At 42.7% G+C, this 24,534-nt stretch overlaps 1 protein-coding gene across 1 annotated transcript in view; it reads left to right on the top strand.

Moving 5' to 3' along the window:
- The window catches only part of LOC112568905, a 94,985-nt gene that overhangs the window by 47,533 nt on the left and 22,918 nt on the right, over positions 1-24,534 (top strand). The window contains exons 4-11 of the mRNA XM_025246457.1: positions 3,195-3,331; positions 3,994-4,177; positions 9,455-9,751; positions 10,249-10,515; positions 18,138-18,446; positions 20,107-20,400; positions 23,632-23,958; positions 24,063-24,377. Of these exons, the coding sequence (XP_025102242.1) occupies positions 3,195-3,331; positions 3,994-4,177; positions 9,455-9,751; positions 10,249-10,515; positions 18,138-18,446; positions 20,107-20,400; positions 23,632-23,958; positions 24,063-24,377 (2,130 nt within the window). The remainder of the gene's footprint in view (positions 1-3,194; positions 3,332-3,993; positions 4,178-9,454; positions 9,752-10,248; positions 10,516-18,137; positions 18,447-20,106; positions 20,401-23,631; positions 23,959-24,062; positions 24,378-24,534) is intronic.

Raw genomic sequence — 24,534 nt, forward strand, 5'->3', positions numbered from 1 at the left:
TAGCAAGCATTGCAAGAATAGGGTCCCTGCCATCCAGCCAGGCATGTCGTAAGAGGCGACAAAGGTGACACCTCACCCTAGAGGTAAAATAGTTGTGGTAGGGCTAACAACCCCACCATGTAAAAAAACTCATGTTACAGAACTAAAACCAGAGAACTCGTCACAGATGGCAAAGGATAATGAAGCACACCAGGAGACTGGACTAATGACGGACGACAGCCAAACCCGAAAGGGAGCTGGCGCCCCGACAGCAGATTACTTAAGCCGAGGCAAAAGTTTGAGGGTGGGGTGCTGAACGTCCAGACCTTGTACCAGACTGGCAGGGATGCTCCAATTAGTCAAGGAGTTGACAACTACAACTTGGACATCCTGGGAGTCAGTGAGGTCAGATGGACCGGCACGGGAAAGAGGAGACTAGCGTCAGGACATACCATCTTTTCTCAGGAAGATCAGACGCTCAGCACTCTGAAGGAGTAAGCTCTACTCCTCAACAAGAAAACGGAAAAGGCACTGCTGGAATGGAAGCCTTATGGACCCAGGCTTTTGAGAGCAAGATTCCATTCCAAGTACACCAAGCTGACAGTGCTAGCTTGCATGCACCAACAAATGACTCTGAGGCAGAAGACAAGGATGCTTTTTACGATCAGCTCCAGGCAGCCTCAGAGAGCGTTCCAGCCCACGACATGTTGCTCATCATCGGCGATCTCAATGCCAAGGTGGGAAGTGACAACACCTGCAGGGAGCATGTCATGGGCAAACATGGAATTGGAACCATCAACGACAAACGGAGAGAGACTGGCAGACTTTTGTGAAGAAAAACAACCTACTGATTGGTGCACACTCTTCCAACACAAAGACATCCACAAGGCAACATGGACATCACCAGATGGGATCACAAGAACCAGATAGACCATGTCATCATCAACCGAAAAATGGAGGAGCTCACTTCAAGATGTTAGAGCCTTCAGAGGAGCAGACATTGCCAGTGACCACACTCTTGTGATAGCCACAGTTTCTCTGAAGCTGCGTCGATCACGAGGAAAACAGGCACGTCAGCAGAGAGTGGACTCTGGCAAACTGAAAAAATCCAGCCACCGAAAGGCTTTGCTATGGAAGTAAGAACAGGTTCCAGGCACTAGGAGAGCAACAAGAGATGACCTTAGACGACTTCAATCGAGTCTCGGAATCAGGAGAGAAAATACTGGGTTTCCAACGGAAAAAGAAAGAACAGTGGATCAGAGAAGAGACATGGAAGAAGATAGAAGAGAGAAAGTCAGCCAAGCAAAGAATCAAGAGATGTTTGTGTGGTTTGAGATTTTTGTGATGACTGGCTGCCACCACAGCCTGTAGAAGTAGGAGGAGGAAACACTTTCTGACCACGTAGAAGCACAGTTTAGAAGATCTTCAACCGTCATATTCTTACTAAAAAGCATCGTCAGCATTAGCGGAACCTCTATCACAATTTTATCGACTTTAAAAAGGTATTTGACAGAGTCTGACGCTAGGGGCTATGGCATGTGATGCGAAAATGTAACATCGAAGAAGGCCTTGTTCATGTCATAGAAGCGCTTCTCAAAGAGAACAGAGCTGCTAAATAACTAAATAGGAGCTTACTTTGAAACCACAGCAGGCTTACGTCAATGATCTATCACCTATCACCAGTGCTGTTTAATATCTTCTTGGAGAACATCATGCTCAAAGCTCTCTACGACCTTTATACTTCCATCTCAATTGAAGAAAGACCGATCTGCAACCCGCCCTTTGCTGACAACAGATCTGTTAGCAGGCACTAACAAAGAACTGCAATATCTCACCAACAGACTGACAAACAACTCTAATGCATATCCAATGGAGACCAGCACTGAAAAGAGCAAAGTTGTGACCAATGGCAGCGGCAAAGCAGAGATCTATATGAATGGTGTACAGCTCGAAGAGGTAAGCAGCTTCAAATGCCTGGGAGCCATCCTTTCCAAGAACGGCAGCTCCACTCCAGATATCCTCATCAGGATCGTGACAGCAACAGCAGCAATGGCTAGACTAGTTAGGATCTGGCATAGCCATAAGATAAGGTTTACTACCGAATACAAACTGTACAAATCCCCGTTAGTACCAATCCTGTTTTACAGACGTCGCTCGTCACACTTTGCCGAGAAAGAAAGAAAAATCCAGGCATTCGAGAACAAGTGTCTGAGTAGGCATCTTCGGATCTCATACATATAACTAACGACTTTGTACGAAACAAAATTGCCAGGCTCGTAGGACACCAGGAAATGCTGCTCTCAACAGCCATGCGACGTAAGCTGGTCTTCTTTTTTCATGTAACCAGGCACCACCCCCTGTCGAAGACTACCCTTCAAGGCACCCTGGAGGGTGGCCGACGCCGTGGTGGCCAGAGGAAGAACTGGCTTACGAATATCAAAGACTGGACTGGTCGTCCTGTACAGGACCTGCTATCGCTCACAATACGCAAGTGTGGCGGGCCGTGAGCGCTGCCGCGTTTATCAATATGATCTCCCCAACGACAGGTACCGGTCATGGGACGACCGACTGACTTCTTTCTAAGTGAGGGGAACTGGACGATTCCAGATAGGTCAGACTGATTATTTTTGCTTGGAAAATGAGCATCAGGGAAACTAAAGATTTTAAATAATTAAACTGTTGAAATCCAAATTCGAACAGTGGATCACAACAGTGTGAACAGTTACAAAAATGTGGGACAATTTTTATTTGCTTTTAGAAAACCTCTCAATGAGCAGCCGAAGCTACAACTTATTCGATGTATTATTTTGTCATTAGAGGCCGTTACCAATGCGAGATTTTCAGGGCATTGCGAATCATATAAATCGCTTTGAGAGGTTGTGGTAAATGAGTTCATTTACCACATTTGGCTTTCTTTAGATTTGGGGAGTTAGTATATTAGCGAGCGAAAAAAATATTGATTAAAACATAATTTTGCACTTGAGTTAGCCCAAAGCATATGATTTTCAGCTGGCTACAAAAAATACAAACCACATGATACATTTTGTGGTTCGCTAATTATTTTAATTGTGTGAACTGTTATAAAATCTTCATTTGCACCAAACACAATCCATTATGCTGGCTATGTAGTAAAAAAGAATGTATCATTTAATTCATGCAATTACAAGCATAATTTTGTTGTTGATTGTGTTTAAAAGTGATTTTTTTTACCATAGATGGAGCAGAAGTTTCATCATGCAGCATTCAAACACTTCCAAATGGTTCAGTCTGGAGTTTGACAGGCAACTGCACCATTACAAAAGTGTTCTCAACTTTAAACCGCTATGTCTGTCATCTCTGGCAAAACAAAGAGGTAAGTAACTGAAAAGAGAATCTGATACTTGGCGAATACATGAGATGTTTCCTTTGACATGTTTGCACACTCATTCACAGTCACACAACAGCTGCATGCACAAATAATAATAATCGCTGGAACTATGACCTTTGTGGTCCCTTGAAGTAACTGCATGAACAGGGTAAATATTGTCACAAAATAGAATTGTGAAGTGACTTCTCCAAAAGCTAAACGATTTTATGTGCGAACTTGGCTGAAGAAAATGCTTTTCCAGATCGCTACAATAGTCTCATTCTGCTCGCAACAGAGCAGTTATTACACATATCTGCAAATGAGAAATATGTGACAAAGTAAGGACTTTCTTGCTTTATGACTAATGAGTTATTGAAACTCTGCAACTCATTTATTATTCACCTCATTTATTACACACCTCAATAAAGTCAATGAAGTGAGATTAGCCTCATGCTCTGGAGTCAGACTGATATAACTAGCAAATTTGAACTAAGCAAGTCACTACACATATGGCTGCTTGGTAAGCCTTCTGTTATTCTTAAGTCTGCTTCTGAGAGTGCGTATGAAAGAGATAAGTATTAAAAACATTATCTTTACTCTGTTTACATGCTCTTTACCACCTTGTGACGAAAGAAGTATAATTCAGTTGGATAATCTATTTGATATAGAGCTCATCAGGAGTAGAAGTAGCCAACGTTACTTACAGCCCTACCCTCAATAACAGCAGCCCACCATATGCGTATGGTTCCTGCTCCTATTCTCTGCCGCTTCCGATGCAGAATGGCATTTACAACTTTAGTGTGATTGTATTCCCTGGAGAAACAAACAGGAATGCTGGTAATATTACTGTAGGTGAGTTGAGTTATTAATCCAATAGTTAAGAATAGTTATTGGCACCTCTCAATTTATAGAAGTGTTGTGATGAGAGCATTGCTCTCTTACCATTACTTAATCCTTTGACGTGCAATTCTGTTTACATATTTTTGTTGTATTTTGTTGATTTTGTGGGTTTTAACTCTTGGTATAATGTCCGAATTATCTTTGAAGTGTTTTAGGTTTTCAGATATATCTAACATATACCTAACCCTAACCCCTTGATTTGATTGAGATTTTGGGATGTCACACAGGGCCAGCACCTTTGATAGGCTTAGCTTATCGCGTGCATGTATTCACACTAGGTCATACACCCATCTAGGGTCCTTTTCTGATACTCAACTCTCGCCCAACCTCTAAGTAGTCTCTTGCGTGCGGCAATGAATACACCCTGATGAACAGCTTAGAAGGCCTGTGTGGACAGCAAAGACCATGGATAGGGTACAGATGAACTCACTCCACAGTGCATCATGCAAAAAGCTCCATAGTAACCCAGGAGGGATTCTTGAAAAGCACATATGTCACTCTCAGAAAATGTATTAGCTGAGGACACGAGATGAACATTAGAACTGAAAGCATGTGCACCTACCATAATATTATAATATCATTTGTTATAAAATGTGTCGCTTGTCTGGTGGTAAACCAGGCAGATACTGTGTTAGGCTCTTAGCTTGAAAAGTCAATGCAACTGGTCTAAGGATTCAGAAGACTCCACAGACTAAATCTTGGTCAGACATTTTGGCTTTACGTTCATTTGGATTACGTAATGCTGAAGCCCAAACTCCAGATCTTCTTGTGAATATATTGTCAACATTATTTATATATACATACAGAAAATGCACCTAACAGATGCTCGCCATTTTATGTCAGGAAATATAAGGTAATCAGGAAAGATAGAGCCGGCTACCACAGAGGAGAAGATAGCACATGTCATTGTTGCTATTCATACATCCAAGTCAGATGGTGATTAGTCCATCACAATCAGATACTGAAGATCAAACTGTATACTTGGAACAAGAAGTCAAACAGGGATTTCAGCAAAGGATATAGGCCTCCTGCTGAAGCTTCTCAGAAAGGTCTTCAAAAAGATATTAGCATGGATCTAGAGCCACTTATTCCAGAAATCAGCAAGAGTGAAATGACAGGCAGTAAGCCACCCGAAAGATGCACAGAAAGGAGGTGACACAAGGCTTAGTAATCTCACCCACCCAGTTTTTCATCTTCATTGATGATGTTACTCACATGCTCACAGACCATATATTTAGATCTCTAGAGTCCTTCATGCTGACCTACAGCCCACTGACACTTTGGGCCACGTGTACACAGCTCACATTCAAAGAATGAGGGTAAGGGAAGAAATCTTCATTTAACTTCCCAGATAGGAAACACCTTACCAGATCCTTACCAACTGGACTAGCTTGACCAGTTTTAATCAGATCAAATCAGATTTTATTGTCTGTCGAGGAGACCCAAGAGAAATTTTTCTTCGCTCACAAGGGCAGGCATACATACTCACACAGACATTTAACACACACATAGGAATAAAGATACAAGTAGTTTGGATCTCCGTTGAATGGTCAATGAAATTTCAATATTTTATATTTCGTTGTATATATTTTAAAAAAATGGGTTGGCCTTGCAGATTGCAACGAAATGTGTCTGAACTGCATTTTCGTCATCCTCCTAGTACTTTGTCAGCTGATACTACTATCAGTTCATAACCTGCAAGCAAACAACATTACAAATTATCATCTATGTCATCAGTAGGTATGTGACAGAAATCCCTGCATTTCATTAATTATTGAGATAGAGCGCAGAGAGTTCGTCTTGTTTGTTCGGAAGGGAGCGTACAGTCAACAAGGTGATGGCTGATAATGGATGTCAGCACCCTCTTCTCTTCAGACTGTGTTTGATTCCCCTGAGTCCTTGTGCCTTTATTTAGGATGGTGATGGCTGCTGGTACAAAGGACCTCTGGTAGGCAGCTTTCCGTACACGTGGCACTTTATAGCGCCTGCCTGAGGGCAACAGCTGGAAGTTGGGATGGAGAGGGTGTGTTAGGTCAGCAATGATGTTATGTGCCATCCTTCTGACTGCATGAAGGTACAAGTCAGAAAGTGGCAACTGTGATTTACCAATAATTTTATTTGCCTGGTGGATGACTCTGGCCAGCCTTGACTTGTCTTTGACGAGGAGGTGACCATACCAGGCAGCGATGTTAAATGAGAGGATGCTCTCAACAAGAGACCTGTACACAGTCTCAATCACCCTAGAGCTGACGTGGAAGCTGTGGAGTCTCCTCAGAAGGTACAGCCGTTGCTGGGCTTTTTTGTACACTTGGTTCACGTGATCACTAAATGAGAGCCTCCAGTCGATCACTGTACCAAGGTACCTAAACACAGCAGCCCTCTGCACCTGTTGTCCCTTGATTTGGATTGGTGGGGAGAGAGGAGTTGTACCATCTCTTCCTTCGTATGCTCTTCCAAAGGCCATCTCCACCGTTTTTTTTCAACGTTCAGCTCCAGAAAGCTGCGGTCAAACCATTCCTCCAGTTTCCCCACGCAGGCCAGGTACTGTGACAGGGACTGCTCGTCTTTCAGGTAGCCCACAAGGGCCATGTCATCTGCATATTTCACAAGTTTGAGAATAGCACTGTTAATAGTAATCTCATTGGTATATAGAGAGAACAGGATGGGAGAAAGTACACATCCCTTAGGGGTACCTGTGTTGAGGATCTGCTCATCTGACAGAATCATTCCATCCACTGACAGATTTACTCCTTCAGACGAGCTGCTGGACCCTACAGTACCTGTAGGTGGAACTCTGAGACCCACCCTCTGTGGTCGATCCTTCAGGAATGATCTGATCCATAGAACTAGGCCGGTGTTTACATCCAGGTCTAGTAGGCGCTTTTCTAGAAGGTGTGGCTGGACTGTGTTGAAGGCGCTGGAAAAATCCATGAACAGGACCCGAACATAGGTGCCAGAAGTGTCCAAGTGTTGTAGGATAGCATTGGAAAGCGCGAGAGTTGCATCAGACACACCCCTACATGGCTTGTAGGCAAACTGCAAAGGATCCAGGCGATCAACCATGGTGGGGATTAACAATCTTCCCACAACCTCTCCAAACACTTGGCCACAACAGACGTGAGAGCCACAGGTCGAAAGTCTTTCAAGTCTGTAGCATGAGGCTTCTTTGGCAATGGTATGGTTGTTGATGTTCGCCACACGTTGGGGACATTATGAGAGTCAAGGGAGAGCTGGAAAAGTCTGGTAAAAACACCACTCAGTTGACTAGCACACTCTTTGAGTACCTTGCCTCTCACGTGGTCAGGTCCAGGGGCTTTACGTGGGTTCACATGAGAGAGAATTCTGACATCTCCCTCACAGATTGTGACAGTGGCTGCTGACTGTGAAGAACATATATTTTCTGCTTCATTGCTGAAGTCTCTCACATCAAACTGCGCGTAGAAAGTGTTGAGCTCATTAACAAATGTCACTGGGTCATCACACTTTACTCTTTGTGTCTGTTGTGCTCTACCCATCATGGTGTCCAGGCCCCTCCATGCTTCCCTTGCGTTACCCTCACTTCGTTGCTTTTCTACCTTCTTTCTGTATTCCACTCTAGATGTTTTTGCCTTTGCCCTCAACTCCTTCTCCTTTTCTTTCACTTTCTGTTTGTCTCCCTGCATAAAAGCTATCTTCTTTTCATTGAGACAGTGTTTCAGTTCTTTGCCCAGCCATGGTTTGTTATTCGGATAGCTGCAGATTTGCTTGGTAAGGATGACAGACTCTTCACAGAAGATGATGTAAGAGGTGATTGTGTCTGCCAGACAGTCCAGGTTGGCTCCACAGGTACTGAAGAACAAATCCCAGTCAGTGGCCTCGAGGCAGTCTCTGAGCAGCTCAGTTGCTTCATTTGTCTAGGTCCTAATACATTGTGCTGTCGGCTTTTCACGTTTAAGGAGCTATCTATATGTGGGTAGCAGATGAACAATGTTGTGGTCCGATCTGCCCAGCGGCGGCCGGCACTTTGAAACATAAGCGGCCGGCACATTACCGAAACTCCTGTCTAGCGTTCTGTCGAGGCGGGTGGGACACGTGACGTATTGATGGAGACAGGGGAGCAGCTTACTGACATCACAGCGGTTGAAGTCACCGAGCAAGGCTGATCAACTGATCTTGTTGTCGCTCGATTGTATGTGTCTGCAATGTGCTCAGCTGCGAGGTTGAAGTCTGGGCCGGGCACACAGATTAGGACCACAGTGATTTGGCCAAATTTACGAGGTAAATAATGCGGCCTGAAGTACACTGTCAGTATCTCATAATGGGAGAAGCCAGTGCTCTCTGAGAGGCATCCATTGACCCTAACTTCACCGAGGCCTTGGCCCCAAATCTAGTGACCCTGACCGACAGCAGAACAACTTTTTTAAAAGAACATTCAAGGCAGAAGCAGTACCATTCCGCTGGTATAGAACACTAGAAGGGACCTTACCAACATCAGCTTCATAGCAACTCTATGAAGTGTTGTGTACATGGGAACAAGATGACACACAGGTTGTCCAGAGAGGGCAGAATTCTTAAACAAGACTTCTGGAGCACTTACTCAAGCTTGGGATGTCCCGCACTAGGTAGTGCCCATCTGGTGTGGGAACTAAAGCCCCAGAGCACATCCTATAGACACATCCCAGTTTTGATGACTTACTGTTTGCTACCTGACAGGATGCAGAAGGGATAAGGAAGAGACTTGCTGAGGATGACCACAGCCTTCCTCATTCTCTCTTTTCTTCTTCTTTCATGTCACATAAAATTTAATGCCATATATATATGCACACATATACTTAATGTAACCACTAATTTATATATCATACAATGACATGGACACAGAAGTCTTGAATTCAAATCGATCCATATTTCTACAGAACCACAAATAGCGGGAAGATGGATCACAGAGGGCTTAAAATATTAACACGCAAAGCAAAATGCGAGCATTTTTGACATATTTTATATATATGATTGAGAATAGTTATCATTTAAGTGATGGGGGAATAAATTTGTAAGATATACTTGATACTTACTTTATAAGTGCATGCTCGTGCGACTTGTTGTGCAAGCACCTCGTCTACTTTGTTGGTAGAATAAAGCACTCTATAAATAAACGTGTATTTTCCCATGTGACAGCATACTTTCTGTAGCTGACCCATGCTTTTTACATTCAGCGTTCACTTGCTATTAAACCGTTTTTGTTTTGTTTTTAAGCAAGGCCTCTGCAGCCCCCAAGCATCAACTGCTCAATGTCTATGTTTCCATTTGTGATGGAGAATGGGGACTTGTTCTGTACCTGTACAACCTCAGACCTTGGATTACCCAGGGGACGACTAATTGGATATTACGGTGGTCAGAGACTTAATGCAAGTAATTTTGGAAGTGGATACTTGTCTTTTGAAAAGAGGAACTTGACCAGAACTGATGATGGAACTTCTGTCAAATGTGTAGTGGACTGGGCCACACAAGACACTGATGATTTGAACACCAGTTTTACACTTCGTATTGCATGTAAGATAGTACATATCTTACATTTTCTATTAAGATTCTCTATTAAGCCGCCTAGCAACATTTTTAATGGCAGGCAAAAAGTAATGTCGAACCGTGTTAAACAGTGCTTACTGGCAGCCTGGAAACAGTAACGATATAAAAAATATTGTAGCCATAGCGATTGTTGTTAGATTGCCATGTGTCACATAATAGTGCAAATTGCAGTGATGTAAACTCTGCATGTGTGTGTGTGTAAAAGACATGTTTGTTAGTCTTTGCTGCAGTATGAGTGAGATGCTATTTAAACGAGTTGTCTGGCGTAAAGCGCATTGTGCAATGTAAAGATATCTCACCCAAGAATGGCTTGCAAGCTCATCGTTCACCACAAATGTGGAAGACTTATCTAATTCAAAGCCAGTTCAAGATATGGATTGTTTTGTCATTCAAATTTTCATTACCGACAAAATAATTTGGTTGATTACTTTTAGTGGGTTTTCACTGACAATTTTTGTTGCTAGATGGCCCAGATGCAGTCATCATTACTGGACCAGATGTGTTTGATATCAACCCATCACAGGTTCAAAGTATCAGTTTGATATGTAAGGAATCAGTGGTCAGCCCTTATGTGAACTACACCTGGGCTGGCTGCCCCAGTGGTAACCCAATGTCTCCTATTTGCACTGCTCGTCCTTCCCTAAACAACACCAGCTATTTTGTACAATGTACTGTTAGCAACCCATTAACACAAGTAGCAAGGACAGTAAACCACACCGTCGAACTGAACTGTAAGTTGGTTAATAGTTAATTATAATCATTTTCGTTTGATATTAAAAGTATTAGACATAAATGTTTTCTAACTTACAATAACTGCTGCTCCTGCTTTTCTTTTTCGTGCTTACCAGTTGGCATGACTATATGAAGATCACCCTCTAGCTACCTCAAATACAGCTGCCAAACTTGTGCAACACGGTAGGACCCATAATTCAGCTCAGCCCCATCCCATCCCCACCCTGTCACGCCAGTGAGCACTCTATTCCAGTTTCGCGCCGGGCAATAGTGCAGTTGACGTGTCAGCTACCTAGTTTTGTTTGTACATGTATATGCTATGCGAGTCCTGTGAAGTGCGGCGAAGTTTCCCGCTGTCTAATATGTTCGCAGTGACGACTGCCTGGCTTCCTCGTCTTTTCTTTGTGAAGTTTGCCTCTAACGAAGAAGAGGTTGCGTGCAAATGGTCAGAGACAACCGCGGCAGGAAGATTTACTCTTCGGCCAATTAAATGATCTTATGTTAAGAGCGGTATTAGGTAAGGCTAGATAGCTAAAGTGCTACCCTGATGGAAACGGTTAGACGACACCGTTACTTTCTTCTTAGAGAGAGGTGGGGGGACCGGGTGGGATGGCCATGCAAGAATGTGTTTCTTGTGCCCCATCCGCCAAGGACTATTAGTGCCCATTGGTATATAATGTGTAGATAAAAAGTAATGAGGAAGGGGTTTGTATTGAGCTGTGCTAAGCAATATGTCGCAAAGTTTATATTACATACTATTACTGCCATGAAGGATGTTCTGTTCGGGGCCGTGCAGTCGACGGTTGTTTTTTTACTCCTCCTCCCTCCCACATGACAATGTGAGACGCAGGGCTTTCGTGGCCACGCTAGCAGCAAGGGGGTGGGGGAGGTGACTTATCTGAAAGTATTCTTCCATCGCAGTTTCTGTACCTCTGTGTGTGCAAGCGTGTTATGTAGCTGCTTTTGTTGTCTTCCTTTAAGGCAGGGGTGGGCAATTAATTTTCCCAAGTGGCTGCATGAGAAATTTGGATGGTTTTAGAGGGCCGGACTTATATAGTTAACTCAGTTTTACCCAATACTGTCTATATAGTATATATACTGGCGAGCGGGCCAGCGGGCGGGCCGGTCAGAGACAGAAGGCGGGCCGCCCCTTGCCCAGGTCTGCTTTAAGGTGTATGTGAAGCGCTTGTTCAGGTGTCTTGCCGGTGGAGCGATAAAAGACTTTCCGTCGATTAGTGAACGATAGCCCACGCTTTAGGTTAAACACTAGCGGATAAGTCACTAAGTCTTCTTTTTTTTTTTACCGCCATCTTGCCGCAGGCTCCGGAGTTTAATTACACGTCCTTGTTCAAAAGCTGGCAGCTCTGCCGCTTCGTGTTTTCAGACGTTCGCTATAGTTTGCCGGTGTGTATGATCTCTAGCTACACCATGTCCGTACAGGGCAGTTTTACTTTTGTCTTAGATCCCTTGATTCAAAACATCTTTGCTAAATAAATGGCATTTACTGCAACAGTAACCCTAAGCGTCTGATTATATTATGAACCGGGATGCGCACTCGTTTTTTTTTCGCTTCACTGTGAACGTTGTTCAGCGCCATCACTTACCAACAGACGAGTTGTGGACGGCGTCTATCTCAGGTTGTCGGTCGTTTCAGTGCTTACTGAAGCATAGGCTTTCTGTCTTACTGGATAATTAAACAGAACTATCCATACTAGTGAGCATGATAATCAGAGCCAAGTTACAGACATTTATGTTATGTACCAAAGACGCCCATGTTCTGTCTGTGGTTCTAGACGAGGGAAGAGGCCAGACCATGGACGGCGTTCCCGATGACGTCCAGTGGTGGGAGGTTTTACAGCCTGGATCATACGTCCCTTGTCAGCTAATAGCGAGGAGAGGGATACTCCTACCCGAACGCTGTTTTCCAGGGAGCACTCCCGGCCCGTAATTTTTTTGGATCGCACTTCCCCCATTCCGGGCCACTGCCTGGGCGACGGCTTCGCGCTTCCCAGGCCACGAGTGGGGAGACTTTGCGCCCTACCCGTGCCTGCACGGTACTATTTAACCGGAGAAGGCAATATCCCTGCAGATATAGCTGCACACTATGGATAGGCGAGAAAGAGAGGTTTTCTCGCAATAGTAGTGCGGCGCTCCTACCTAGCGTCCTCTCCGAGCCTGCCTATACAGTCCGGTTGTCAGATAAGTTATCCGGCAACCAGGGACGGGGGGAGAAGTCCGATTTTAATCTAGACGTCCTCACGTCCGATTCACATCCTTCACACCCCGACCTTACTCCCACGATACTCGTTAGGGTGAGACTGAGGTAACACTTGGCTTAGGGAAGATTGTTTTGACCTGTTCCTTTGGTCTATGTGATGATTAGAGATGGACTACGCCTGTCATTCAAGAACAGACCTCTCTGCACGCGATCACCAGTTTGTCCTCCATTGGCAGGAGACATGGAGAGAGGTATGTCTTTGCGATGCGAGCTCTCAATATTGCTAATAGAAAGTTATTATTATATACATGAAATGAGAGTGGCGGTCGCGAAGAGCGATTATGCAGCCAGCATAGACAGCCGACTCTTCTTTACGTCCCGATGCACCCGTTAGAGGGCCGCTTTTATGCTTTGCCTTCGAAGGCAGCGTTTTTTTCTGCTGTGATGCCTTTTGGGTATTTCCTGGCATTATGGTTGTTTACCCAGATCAGGGAGCAGTTCTCCGCCTGTTCCGGACGAGGGTTCAGAAAGAAGTGTCAACCGTTTGGACGATTGCTTCTACAGAGCCACAGCCAACGTGTGAAACCAGACCTGGTTACCTCTTGATCATACTAACAGAGTTGGGATAGCTGATTCTACCAGTATATTCAGAGTTTGTACATAAACTATGGTATTTTGTCAAGTCATCGTTTACCTTGTTTCTGATCTAGAGACCATGGTTCAGCCATTTTTTCCATCGCTGGCAAGGGAATCGGTCGACATAGACGTCTTAAAATGGAAAGTAGATTTATCTAGTACTTTATCCATCTTTGCAATGTTGTAAATGTTTCAACCCTCTGATAAACTTGCATAAGACCATAAGCTTTTCCATCTGGCATGACCATCACCATTTTCGCATTAGAATCCTAGCCAAGGATAATGGCCCCACTGCCTTGAGGGAAATTTTGCGAAAAATAAAGGCTAAGGGAGTAAGGACCTCAGAAAATCTTGATGCTAACACGGCATCAGCGGGGGAAACTTTCCTCGAGGAAAGTACCGGCCAGGACCCAGCGCCTACGTGTTCATGACCTGGCTGACTACTGGCTGTGCTTTACTTAGAGAAGAGTTGGGTGCTATCTAGGCTTGGAACGACAGCCGTTGGTTAGCCACGGTGTTTCCCTTAGGGATCTCACGCCAAAATTTTATTTAAGCGTGGAATTTTTATCTGCTTCCTGGCTTCTGGTTACAACAGAGCCAGTGGTGTGAGAAAAAACAGTCTCAGCACTTAAACTAAAAGTGCTGGGAACTGCTGGCGATGTGGAGAGCACGACTTCACAATGTGCTTTGCAGGGAAAAGCAGTAATGGTTTCAGCCGATAGCTCAAAGGCGGTGACCTAATTATGTCGACAGTGGGGTACTCTGTTTCCTGAGTTGTCCCACCTAGTGTGGAAGTTATTGTGGTGGGGCCACGATTTATTAATTTCGTGGCTAGCTCAGTAGTACTGGAAGACTTAATGTCCTTTCCAAAGGCCTTGAGCAGGAAGGGACATTATCCTTCACCAGACAATTTGCCAACACCCGTGTTGTGTTGTTTCATTCCATGAGAGACCTTTAGGTGATTTGTTGGAACAGGCTTCCGACGTTTGAGTCACCAATTCCCGACCTGTTGGCTTGGGCAGTTGATGCCTTGTCACTGAGTTGGAAGGTACCCAAGCCATAGACCTTTACGCTCAAAATCCTTCTGCCGGAGTTAAACTAAGATCTAAGGAGCCCAAGTCAGGATTATCCTAGTGGACCCACTCAACTGGAGTTCGTTTTTGGGGCTCAGAGTAAGCAGCCTTGTTGATGGGAGTTACCTAGTTACTTCGGAAACAACAGCCCATACGGGCTGTGAAATAGCTGCGCAGTCAGATAGTTCATTCAGGTGCAGAGAATATTGGAGGTGCCATCTGAAGTCGAAAATACTATAGGGATGCGATGGAACCCATTGTCTATTTATATGTGTGTTCATGTGGAAAACGTTGAAGGTTTTTAGTAGAATGATGTGTTTAATAAGAGAAATTACACGGGACTATTTTTTTGCTTTCACGAAGTCTCGTTCTCCGTCACGTGACCATATGACGTGTGGTTTCCATAGTGAGAACCATGCCTCGAGAACGTGCTGCACCCGACTGCCACGAAAAGATGGAAAAAGATTCAAAATTTTCTTTTCATCAGTTTCCGAAAGACAGAGCCTTACAAGCCTTACACACAAAGTGCGTCATACGAATAAAATGACGTCAAATCTTCGCAATGATACAGATACAGACACTTCCTGTCAGAGACTGACGTCACAATAAGACTCTGACATCACAAGAAGACTCTTACGTCACAATAAGACTCTGACATCACAAGAAGACTCTGACATCACAAGAAGACTCCTCTGCTTGACCATCTCGGGAAGCTATCGTGGTTACTCGGCGGAAGGACACAAAGGTCGATTTCACTGGATTTTTTCAATTTTTTTATAAACATTGGCAATCAAAATAGTGCTAATAAGTGGTAATTAAGTGAGAAACGAATCTTTTATTTCTCCTGTATTGCTCTCGTGCTCTGTAATTGTAACTAAATATACTTTTGAAACGTTTGACCGTCGTCAAAGCCTTATCACAAGCCTTGAGTATCCCTTTAAAGGCTATTAAGCCATGCAATGGAAGTGGGGGCTAATAGGAATATTACTGCCTTGCTGGCGAATTTCGCTAGCATTCAACTAGTAGGTTGCTTTTTCTTTTCTTTTTGGGATTGGAGAGTGGGTACTTACCCTTTGAACTCGGCGGTTTTTGAGCTGTTATCCCTGGCTCCTTTAAGCTTCTGGCCCGAAAGACGTGTTGTTAACCGCTGTAGCTTAGGTGGCTGCTAGAGCTAAGACTCGTGCGATTTTTGGGTTTGGCTTGTCGGCAGCTTAAGGGGGATGGTTCCATATCCCTTCGCAGCAATCCTGGTTTTCTGGCTAAGAATACTCTTCCAGCACAGGGTCCTAAGAGGTCATGCTGCTCCTACTTGCAAGGACATACCTGAAGGATCTGGTTAAGCTTCAGGATCGAGTTAGAGCGCTCTAGATTTACCACAAGAGGCTGGCCTCGCTCAGACAGGGAGGCTAGTTTCGGTTCTTACCAATGTCAAATGGAAAGACAGACATTTCAGCACAACCTATTGCAGCCTGGATCTAGCAGTCATTCAGGCGGCTTATGTAGCGTTCTCTGAAAACGGCTTTTCTTGTTTGGGTCTGAGCATTGAATCTTGAGCTGTTGCCACAAGTACAGCCTTGGGGAAATGCATCTCTGAAAAAGTACAGGCGGTCCTCGGGTTACGTCAGCCTCGAGCTACGATGTTTCTTGGTTACGACACATCTCCCATTTACTGTATAAAGCATCGTTTCCACTTACGGTCTTTTGCATCTTAAACGTCGTAACGGAAACTGAGTGTTTGGTGTGCGCGGCGGAAGAATACACGGTATTTTATTTGTGTGGTTTTTTTTATTATATAATTACTCTGTTAGGATAGGATAAGTGCTTACAGTATGTTATTTACGTACAATATGTACGTATGTTCCGAAAATCGGTTTACGACGCGACGTAGGAACGGAACAACGTCATAAGTCGAGAACCGCCTGTATTTCGGCTATAAGCTGGAGTTCTTGCGCGACGTTTGCTAGTTTCTAGCTAAGGGTTCTTGCCGTCTATTCTGACTTCTTGGTTGCAGTCAGCTGGGTATTGGCAGCGCAGCAGGAAGCATACAGCAGCTTCACACAGCTCAGTCTACACCCCGACTGGATTTGGGATGTCCTTTTTCTTGTTTGTTGTTCACCTAGGGCACTGTTGGGCAAGCTACTTTTAATTTGTAGTCGGCTAGACTCCAGCTACTTTTTTTCAAAATGTAGCCGGCTACACTACACTTACAATTTTCCAAAAAGTAACCAGCTACTTTGGGCTACTTTTAAAATGTAGTCAGCTTCTTTTGGCTACTTTTAAAAGCGTGATGTTATAAAAAGTTAGCTGTAGCCAGGTGGCTGTAGCAACATACACAAACATCAAACGTACACACAAAACACTATTACTTGCTGACACTAGAACTGGTTTTTATATACATTGACCTTTATTCTGATCTGAAACCACCAAAAACTCCATATTAACAACAAAATGCAAAGGTATAAAACAACCTTTTGACTTAGTGCTGATAATTTGTGAATACTGTTAAAACAAATCTACATGCTTTCAGTCCTTCATGGAATTGAACTTGACCAGAACTTTGGCCTCGAAGTTGCTGTCTGTCACACTAGTGCGCAGCTTTGTCATGATAAGTCCTGCCAGACTGAACAATCTCTCAACCGCAGCACTGCTTGGCAAGACCGTGTTGGTGCGCAAATAGATGTGTTTGATTGTGGGGTATTTGTCCAGTTCATTGACATTCTGCGACAATCCAGACATCAGGAAGGTAGTTGCCTCAGGGGTGCCGGTAACTTCGTCATAAATGCGAGAAACGTGGGTGTCTGGCTGTCAAAGCACCGAGCAGTGAGAGCAGTGTCTGTCGTCGTCTTGCTGACACGCTGTTGATGAATGGTCGTGAAAGTAGCCAAAATGTAGCGAAGCTACTTTTTGACGGCTACTTTCTAAAATGTAGCTGCGGCTACAAACTACTTTTTTAAAAATTAGTAGCCGGCTACAAATTTTGTAGTTTGTAATGTAGCCGCCGGCTACAGTAGCTGTAGCTAGACTACAGCTACTTCCCATCCCTGACCTAAGGTGACAGTAGGTGTTCTTACAGGATGGATTGGCACTCCCTCCACCTGTTAGCCATATAGTCATGTCATCTGGTACAGTACAAAGAAGAAATATTTCCGAAATGGGTTCCAGACACAGTCTAAGCGAAAAACTGGATTAGAGTGATCACAGGCATGACAGGTGGAGATGGGAGGGGGCTGAGCTGAATTGGGGTCCTACCGATCTGCAGGACCGTTTTCGATGGGTTTTTCAGATGGATTTGAGGTAGTTCGAGGGTGATTTCTATATAGTCAGGTGAAAGTCACTTAAAAAAATTTTACTACCTAAAATGGTACTTTTACATTTCTTTTTACTTACTATTTTATCATTTATGTTTTAAAGAATAAGCGGCTGGCTTTAACAATGCAAGCTTATAGCCGTGTTTATCCTCTCTCTCTATATATATAATTATATATACGTGTGTGTATGTGTGTGAAAAGAATTATGTGAATAAATATGTGGTAGCTTATTTGATCATTCCATTATGAATTATCACTTAAAGCATACTTCACCCTTTATCATTAGTTTTCTTGTTTATCTCATAGAGTAGGTGAAACAAACTGTAACAGATAAATTTATCTCTGTGCTTTTCCTCTTTTTTTGTTACAAAAGTTTATTTTTGCAGATCCACCAGGCAACGCACCAGTGATCAGTACAGAGCCATCTCTCAATCCCAGTCAACCAGTATATAAGGGAGACAACTTCACTCTAACCTGCACAGTCCATGGCGGTAAACCAGTAAACGCAACTCGTGTCACCTTCGCTTGTCCACATATGATAGACATGGGCGACATCATAGGAACAACTGAAGTCAACAGTAGTTTGACGTTTTTCTCTGTCTCATCTGACAACCAGGGGAACTGTAGCTGTAGTGCCATGTGGAAAAACACAACTTGGTACACACAGACAGCTGAGTGGACCCTCATTGTTTATAGTGAGTATTGTAAAAGCGTTTGTAGTATGTGTGGGGTTAGGGTTAACATTTGTGCATAAATACTTATGTCTAATATATAAACACACATTGTTTAGTTTTACAGATTTTAGTATTTATATACAGTGCTGGTTAATTTGCAATAAATGGTTAAAAATAGTGGTTTGTATATAAAATCACAACATATTGGTTTTCCATTGCTTTTACCAAAAGCCATTTGTACAAACCCCATAAAATTACATCGGCCTTAAATATAGTCTGATGATGATAACTGTATGTATGTATATATAAGATTTTAATATCAGATTGACTCTAAGTAGAATGAAATGTGCGAGGTTTATCATGGCATGTGAAAGACTAAATGCAACCCTGTCTTTCATTTCCCATGACAAATCAGGCATCCAATGCTGATAAGGGGGCAGGGGGAGTTTCCCCATCTCTAAGGTCTTGAAGGCTCAAACTACTAACCATCTGCTCAGTAGTCAAGCACATGAACAACATATGACAGAGCCTCCCTAATGTCACCATGTGGTACGAAAATTATCCATCTTAACCATGTTTCAGCCGCACAAGTTTCAAATTATTGCCACAAAAGACTAAACTTACATACAAAAATTTGTAATGTTTCATGATCCGTTCTTTAACTGCATTATCCCACTCAGTTTTTTGCTGTTTCCAATTTATCAACTTTCAAAATGTTTTGATTTTCATCTCAGCTTTTCAGAACTGACAGAACCTAAGATGTAAGTAAGGGTTGAATTCAGTGTTTAATGCACCAGAGTCTCGCCTGTTGGATACAGGCCTTTCTCTTGAATTTTCATCATTTTGAAAAAAGTCATTAAAATATCATGTAAGGTACAATTGTAGGTTTTGTTTTTCTATTTAGATAAAATATTAGTAGAATATCAAAATTTCTTACCTGATTTTGCTTCAAGTTCCTTTTTCTCAATGACAGATATCCAGGAAAGTAAGTAAAGTGGATGAAAAAAAAGTTGTCATAAAGTAAGCTACCACACCAAACTTGGTTCTATGATTAAAAATGTTTACAAAACTCCAGTTTAGATGTTGAAACACATAAGAGATAATCCAGAAGGAATCTAAACACAGAGATAAGTGTCTCATGTGCTCCATAATAATAATAAAATCTAGTTTTAAAAAGCTCCATGTGCTATATCACCTGAAACCAGGGTAGCAATAGTGCTTGATTCACTATGAAATATATACATATTGAAGTACATCCCTTTAGCAACAGTTTTTTGTGTGAAAAAGACAATAAAAGAAGGTTTTCTGATCTGATTCCCCACTTCTTGGGAGTGCAGAAACACAGTTGGGTTAAGGTTCGTGTGCACAAATGTAAATATTTGTAATGATATTGAAGAATGAACTAAAGTATTCAATGGTCATGAATCTGCAGCTATAAGCATTAAACAATCACTACATAAGCATCTTAAAGCAGTGCTTATGTTTCACAAAGGTGTGACTATGGTAAGATAACCTGGATGTGTATACAATGAACAACTTGAAAGACATTTTCCATTACAAGAATAACAATCCTTTCTTCTTGAAAACTAAGTAAATGCTTTACAAGTATTGATGTCTGCTAAATATTTTAAGGATATTTCAATCTCATAGAATAAAATTCTTTGTGTCTTCTTGTGTTCAGCTCCCCCATCTGTTCCAAAAATCTTCCCACTCAGCGATTCAACAGGAAAACCTGCATATCCTTTCATGGTGGGGACCTCTGGTACACTGAGTTGTCAGAGCAATCAGTCAGGTCAACCAGAAGCTACCTTCACCTGGCCTGCTTCAGATACTGGTCATGCTTCAGGGAGTAACCTGACTTTCCATATACTGTCTAGAGAAAATAATGGGAGAACAGTGAAGTGCAGCGCCAGCAATAATTACACAGAGAACAGACAGCCAGTTGATAATGCTACTTTTGTACTACAAGTCTACTGTGAGTATCTTGTCACTTGAAATAGGGTAGCACCTATATATGTATTATGTTCTGGATGTCGCGTGATCGCGACGAAACCAGTCGAACTTCAACTGAGCGCAGACCATACACAGAGATCACAAAGACAAAATTCACGTAACAAATCACAACTAATTTATTAGCTACAAAAATAATACTGATAGGAATCAAAAATCAAATATTCCAAACTCTCACATGAACAAACATAGATCAGCGCGAGCAATCCAACAAACAAAAACAAAAAATAGATAAATTAAAATAAGACAAATCAGCTGCCCTGTGCACAGGCTAATCTCAGTCACCGTATATACAATACATCACCCGCATGCACTGCAGGGTGACAGTTTAGAAGTCCGTTGAAGGTGTCCACAGACGGCAGCCCGCCCTCTGGCCTTGCTTGCCGCTCTAACGACGTACCCCCACCCCTCTGTCTTCTCGTCCAGATGCGATGATGTGGGCCGGCCACTGGCCACGTGAGCTCCTGCTCGAAGATTCCTGCTCTAGGTGTTCAGTCCAAGGCCTTTCCACACACTGGTGCAGCAGGGTCGCGAGTTCACGCGCCGACGAGATGATGAGGGTGCAGGGTGGACGCTCGACACGATGACGGACAGCAATGCGAACAAAGGATGCGAAGACACGGTGACACGAAGGAAGAGCGAAAAACAACAACAGGTGGAAGAGTGAAGAAGAACGAAAAATAAGCCTGTAGATAAAACAATTCTTACGATCAACAGGCGTGTCCTGAAACTGCTCAATTTCTAAAACAATATTTTCACACCGATACATATATCTGACCATCGGACTATGGCTTTGAACATAAACAGATTCTCTCACTTGCACTTTCACCGCCACCCAAAGGCCCTTACAGACTAGAATAGTGTTGAACCCGACAGAATGGATCTCTACTCACCCAAAACGGCTTGTGGCAGATCGGTCGACACAAATGAAAAACTCTGACTGTCATGGCCACGGTCCAGCACCGTCTGTTACTTGATGACGACTACCCATGACGTCAAAGAAAGAAAAAGAAAATTGACGAGTCAAGGAAGCTGTGCGCGCGCGCGCAAGACGTAAGACGAAGAGGGGGCAAAAGCGTGAAGAAAACACCTAACGATGGGCCAGCTCAGGATGGGAGGCATGCAAGGATGACAGCACGATCGCTGACACGCGACACTGGATATGATGCATTAGTGTGTATACTTCTGCGACTTTCGGATTTTTCGTTGACTGCCGGTCTTTTCTGCCTAACGGTTTCTTCTGAAGATCTTAAACATCACACATAGTCCTTTGTTTTAAATTTTTTTAATGGAGTTTTACAATGCTTTTTGATTTCATCGCTACCAGCAGTCTTCTGGCGATTTCAGCTCCGTTTGTTGATCTATTCTTGGTTCCTACTGACGACACAATGGCTTTCCCAGCTGTAGATCTGGTCAGGGCCGTTAAGTGCCAGCTCGGGCCCCGGAGCAGACAACTTGCTAAAACAAGAAACTGATAAAGTTCATAGATTCAAGATTGACGAGAGGCTGAAGACGACCAAAATTTATGTCAGACAAATCAGTAAACAAAGCATTATGCTTGTTCCTAATCTCAGCTGATTGTCCACCAGCAAGTCAGCCTTACAACATCACCTTGTGACACCTCCCCACCATTGACAGAAAACAGAGTGAAGGTCACTTTCAACATCAATGAGTCATCGCCACCAGAGGTGGTCATCGTGCAGTTTAACAGTGTGGCCTGTGTCTATCAGCTATATACAGGAACAGACAAAGGTCACAAAGATACAACCACAGTGCATCGAGCTCAGAACTCGCCAACAGGACTGCAGGTGGCTGTTAAACCGACTGATCTGGAAAACATAGATCACGAGTTCTCTTATTTACAGAAAGAAGTTATAATTATTAGCGAAGCAGCTACAACATAAGACTGTTCTCCCACAGTACTGTAGTTTTTTCCATCTCCATGAACTGTGGACAGTTATGCCTGTTGTGGGCATCGTTCTTGCCGTCACCTGATATATGCCTGTTTCACAGCGATCTGCAGGGGCTATTGGTCACATGTATCGTGTGTATAGAGCTAGAGGTCACATATATCTGCATGACCTGGAATATGTGCGTAGCAGAGGCGTCATACATAGGATTCTGAAGGCTAGGGGACAGGTGTGTCTCACTGGCCTCCGTAACTCTCTCTTGCCTACTCAGCCAGCTATGCTAACATGTATGTGTATGCAATACGCTTAAGCTAGAACACTGACTAATAAGATCTATCACTTAGTTTGAAGCCCCTAGCATACTTCCCCAATAACAACGAATTTTGAAAAAATGACTATGATTGCTTTTAAAATTATTTAGTTTTTGCTCCCTCTTAGCCTGGAAACTCAACTGTTGGTGTAAATGTGTATGTAAGTGAATAATGGTCTTTATTTTTGAAGTGCATTGGTTATAAAGTGCTTTCTGTGTTTGCAAAGGAACAGAATCAATGCTGTGAACTGTTTTGGGGAAATAAATATTATTTTTTTTAAATTATAAAATTCTGCAGACATGATACTCAGTTTTCACTTGCAGTCTTCTAATTGTGGGAGAAGTAGGTAAGGAAAGATGTTTTGAGCACTTTACTCTTGACTGCTGTGATACTATTACTGGAATTGTGAACGAGTGGTTCTTTAGATGCAGTTGTGATTGCCATGCGATCCATAAAATTCATTCTGATGAATAAACTTATAAGCATCAAATCAAATAAAAATCAAATTAAATCAGACTTTATCGTCTGTCGAGGAGACCCAAGACAGAAATTTTTCTTTTGCTAACAAGTGCAGGCATACATACTCATACAGACATTTAACACACACAGTTAGGAGTAAAGATACATTATCATGTATAATATAATATACAATAATATATATATAAAATGTAATATGTATGTATAAGCATTCCTAATAGGGTTGTAAAGTAGTAGTTTTGTATTTATAAATCAATAATAATATCATGAAAGTCACTTGAAATATCCAGCTAATTTTTAAGAGGCTAATGAATCAGCCATTATGTCCCCCAAGGACTTTTCACAGTTAAGGAACAGAGAATTAGAGAGAAATAAGACATTAGCTGAAGGATTGCCCCACTAGTCTTTTACACATTGACAAGCTTAAAGTAGTTCTAGACAGTCAAAATGTAATATTTGTTAAATTGTATGACCAATTTCTTTTCCCTGTTTGTCTAGATGGACCTATAGTCAACTTTACACACATTTCCACTGGAAGTAGCTGTGTAGAGGACTCTAGTAAGTCTGTCTTTAGACATTGTGTTGTTTCTGAGGGACAGAGGATTCACATCAACTGTACAGCTGACAGCAATCCAGCACCTGCATCATTTCAGTGGCTGAGTCCAAGCAAGGATGTCTACTCTAACACCAGTGAGCTGATGATCATGTCCGCTAACCACACAATCCACAATGGTGATTACAACTGTACAGTGATCACTAAACAAGTAGACATGGACAGTCGCCTGCCTCTTACATCTTCATCTGTATTGACAGTTATTGTTGGCTGTAAGTGTGAATTCAAATATCATCCTAAATTTTAGTAGATTATCAGTCCATTAATATACATTTTAAGATCATTTCACTACCAGTGAATTTTTCATGTCTTGCAGACTCTCCTAGTATCCTGAACTTTAGCCTAAACAATGTGGACAACATGATTGTGTATGTTCAGGAGAAGTCCCGTATCGACATGAAGTGTGTTTGCAATGGCAGACCTACTCCAAGCATTCAACTCATTAATGTAACAGACCCTAACAAGTTTCTAAATGAGAGTAAACCTACAGGTGACATTTTCGTTGATGAACAGACAGGTGAGGTCAGCCTCAGCATAGATCAAGTTCCATGTGAGGCATCAGGAGTCTACCAATGTAATGTTGTCAACAGCCTGGGTCAAGGCAGCCAAAATCGCACTTTACTTGTGTATTGTAAGCATTATTTAAGAATATTCCTTCCTATACTTTTTTTCCTTGTACCAACAACATTTATATTCTCAGAAAATTGGATTGTTTACAATGGATTTTGAATTTTTAAAATTCTAGGTAGATATTTTAACAATTTTGACAGTATGGACAGAACTGGATG

This window comes from Pomacea canaliculata, linkage group LG7 (genome assembly GCF_003073045.1).
Source record: "Pomacea canaliculata isolate SZHN2017 linkage group LG7, ASM307304v1, whole genome shotgun sequence".
NCBI classification, from domain to species: Eukaryota; Metazoa; Mollusca; class Gastropoda; order Architaenioglossa; family Ampullariidae; genus Pomacea; species Pomacea canaliculata.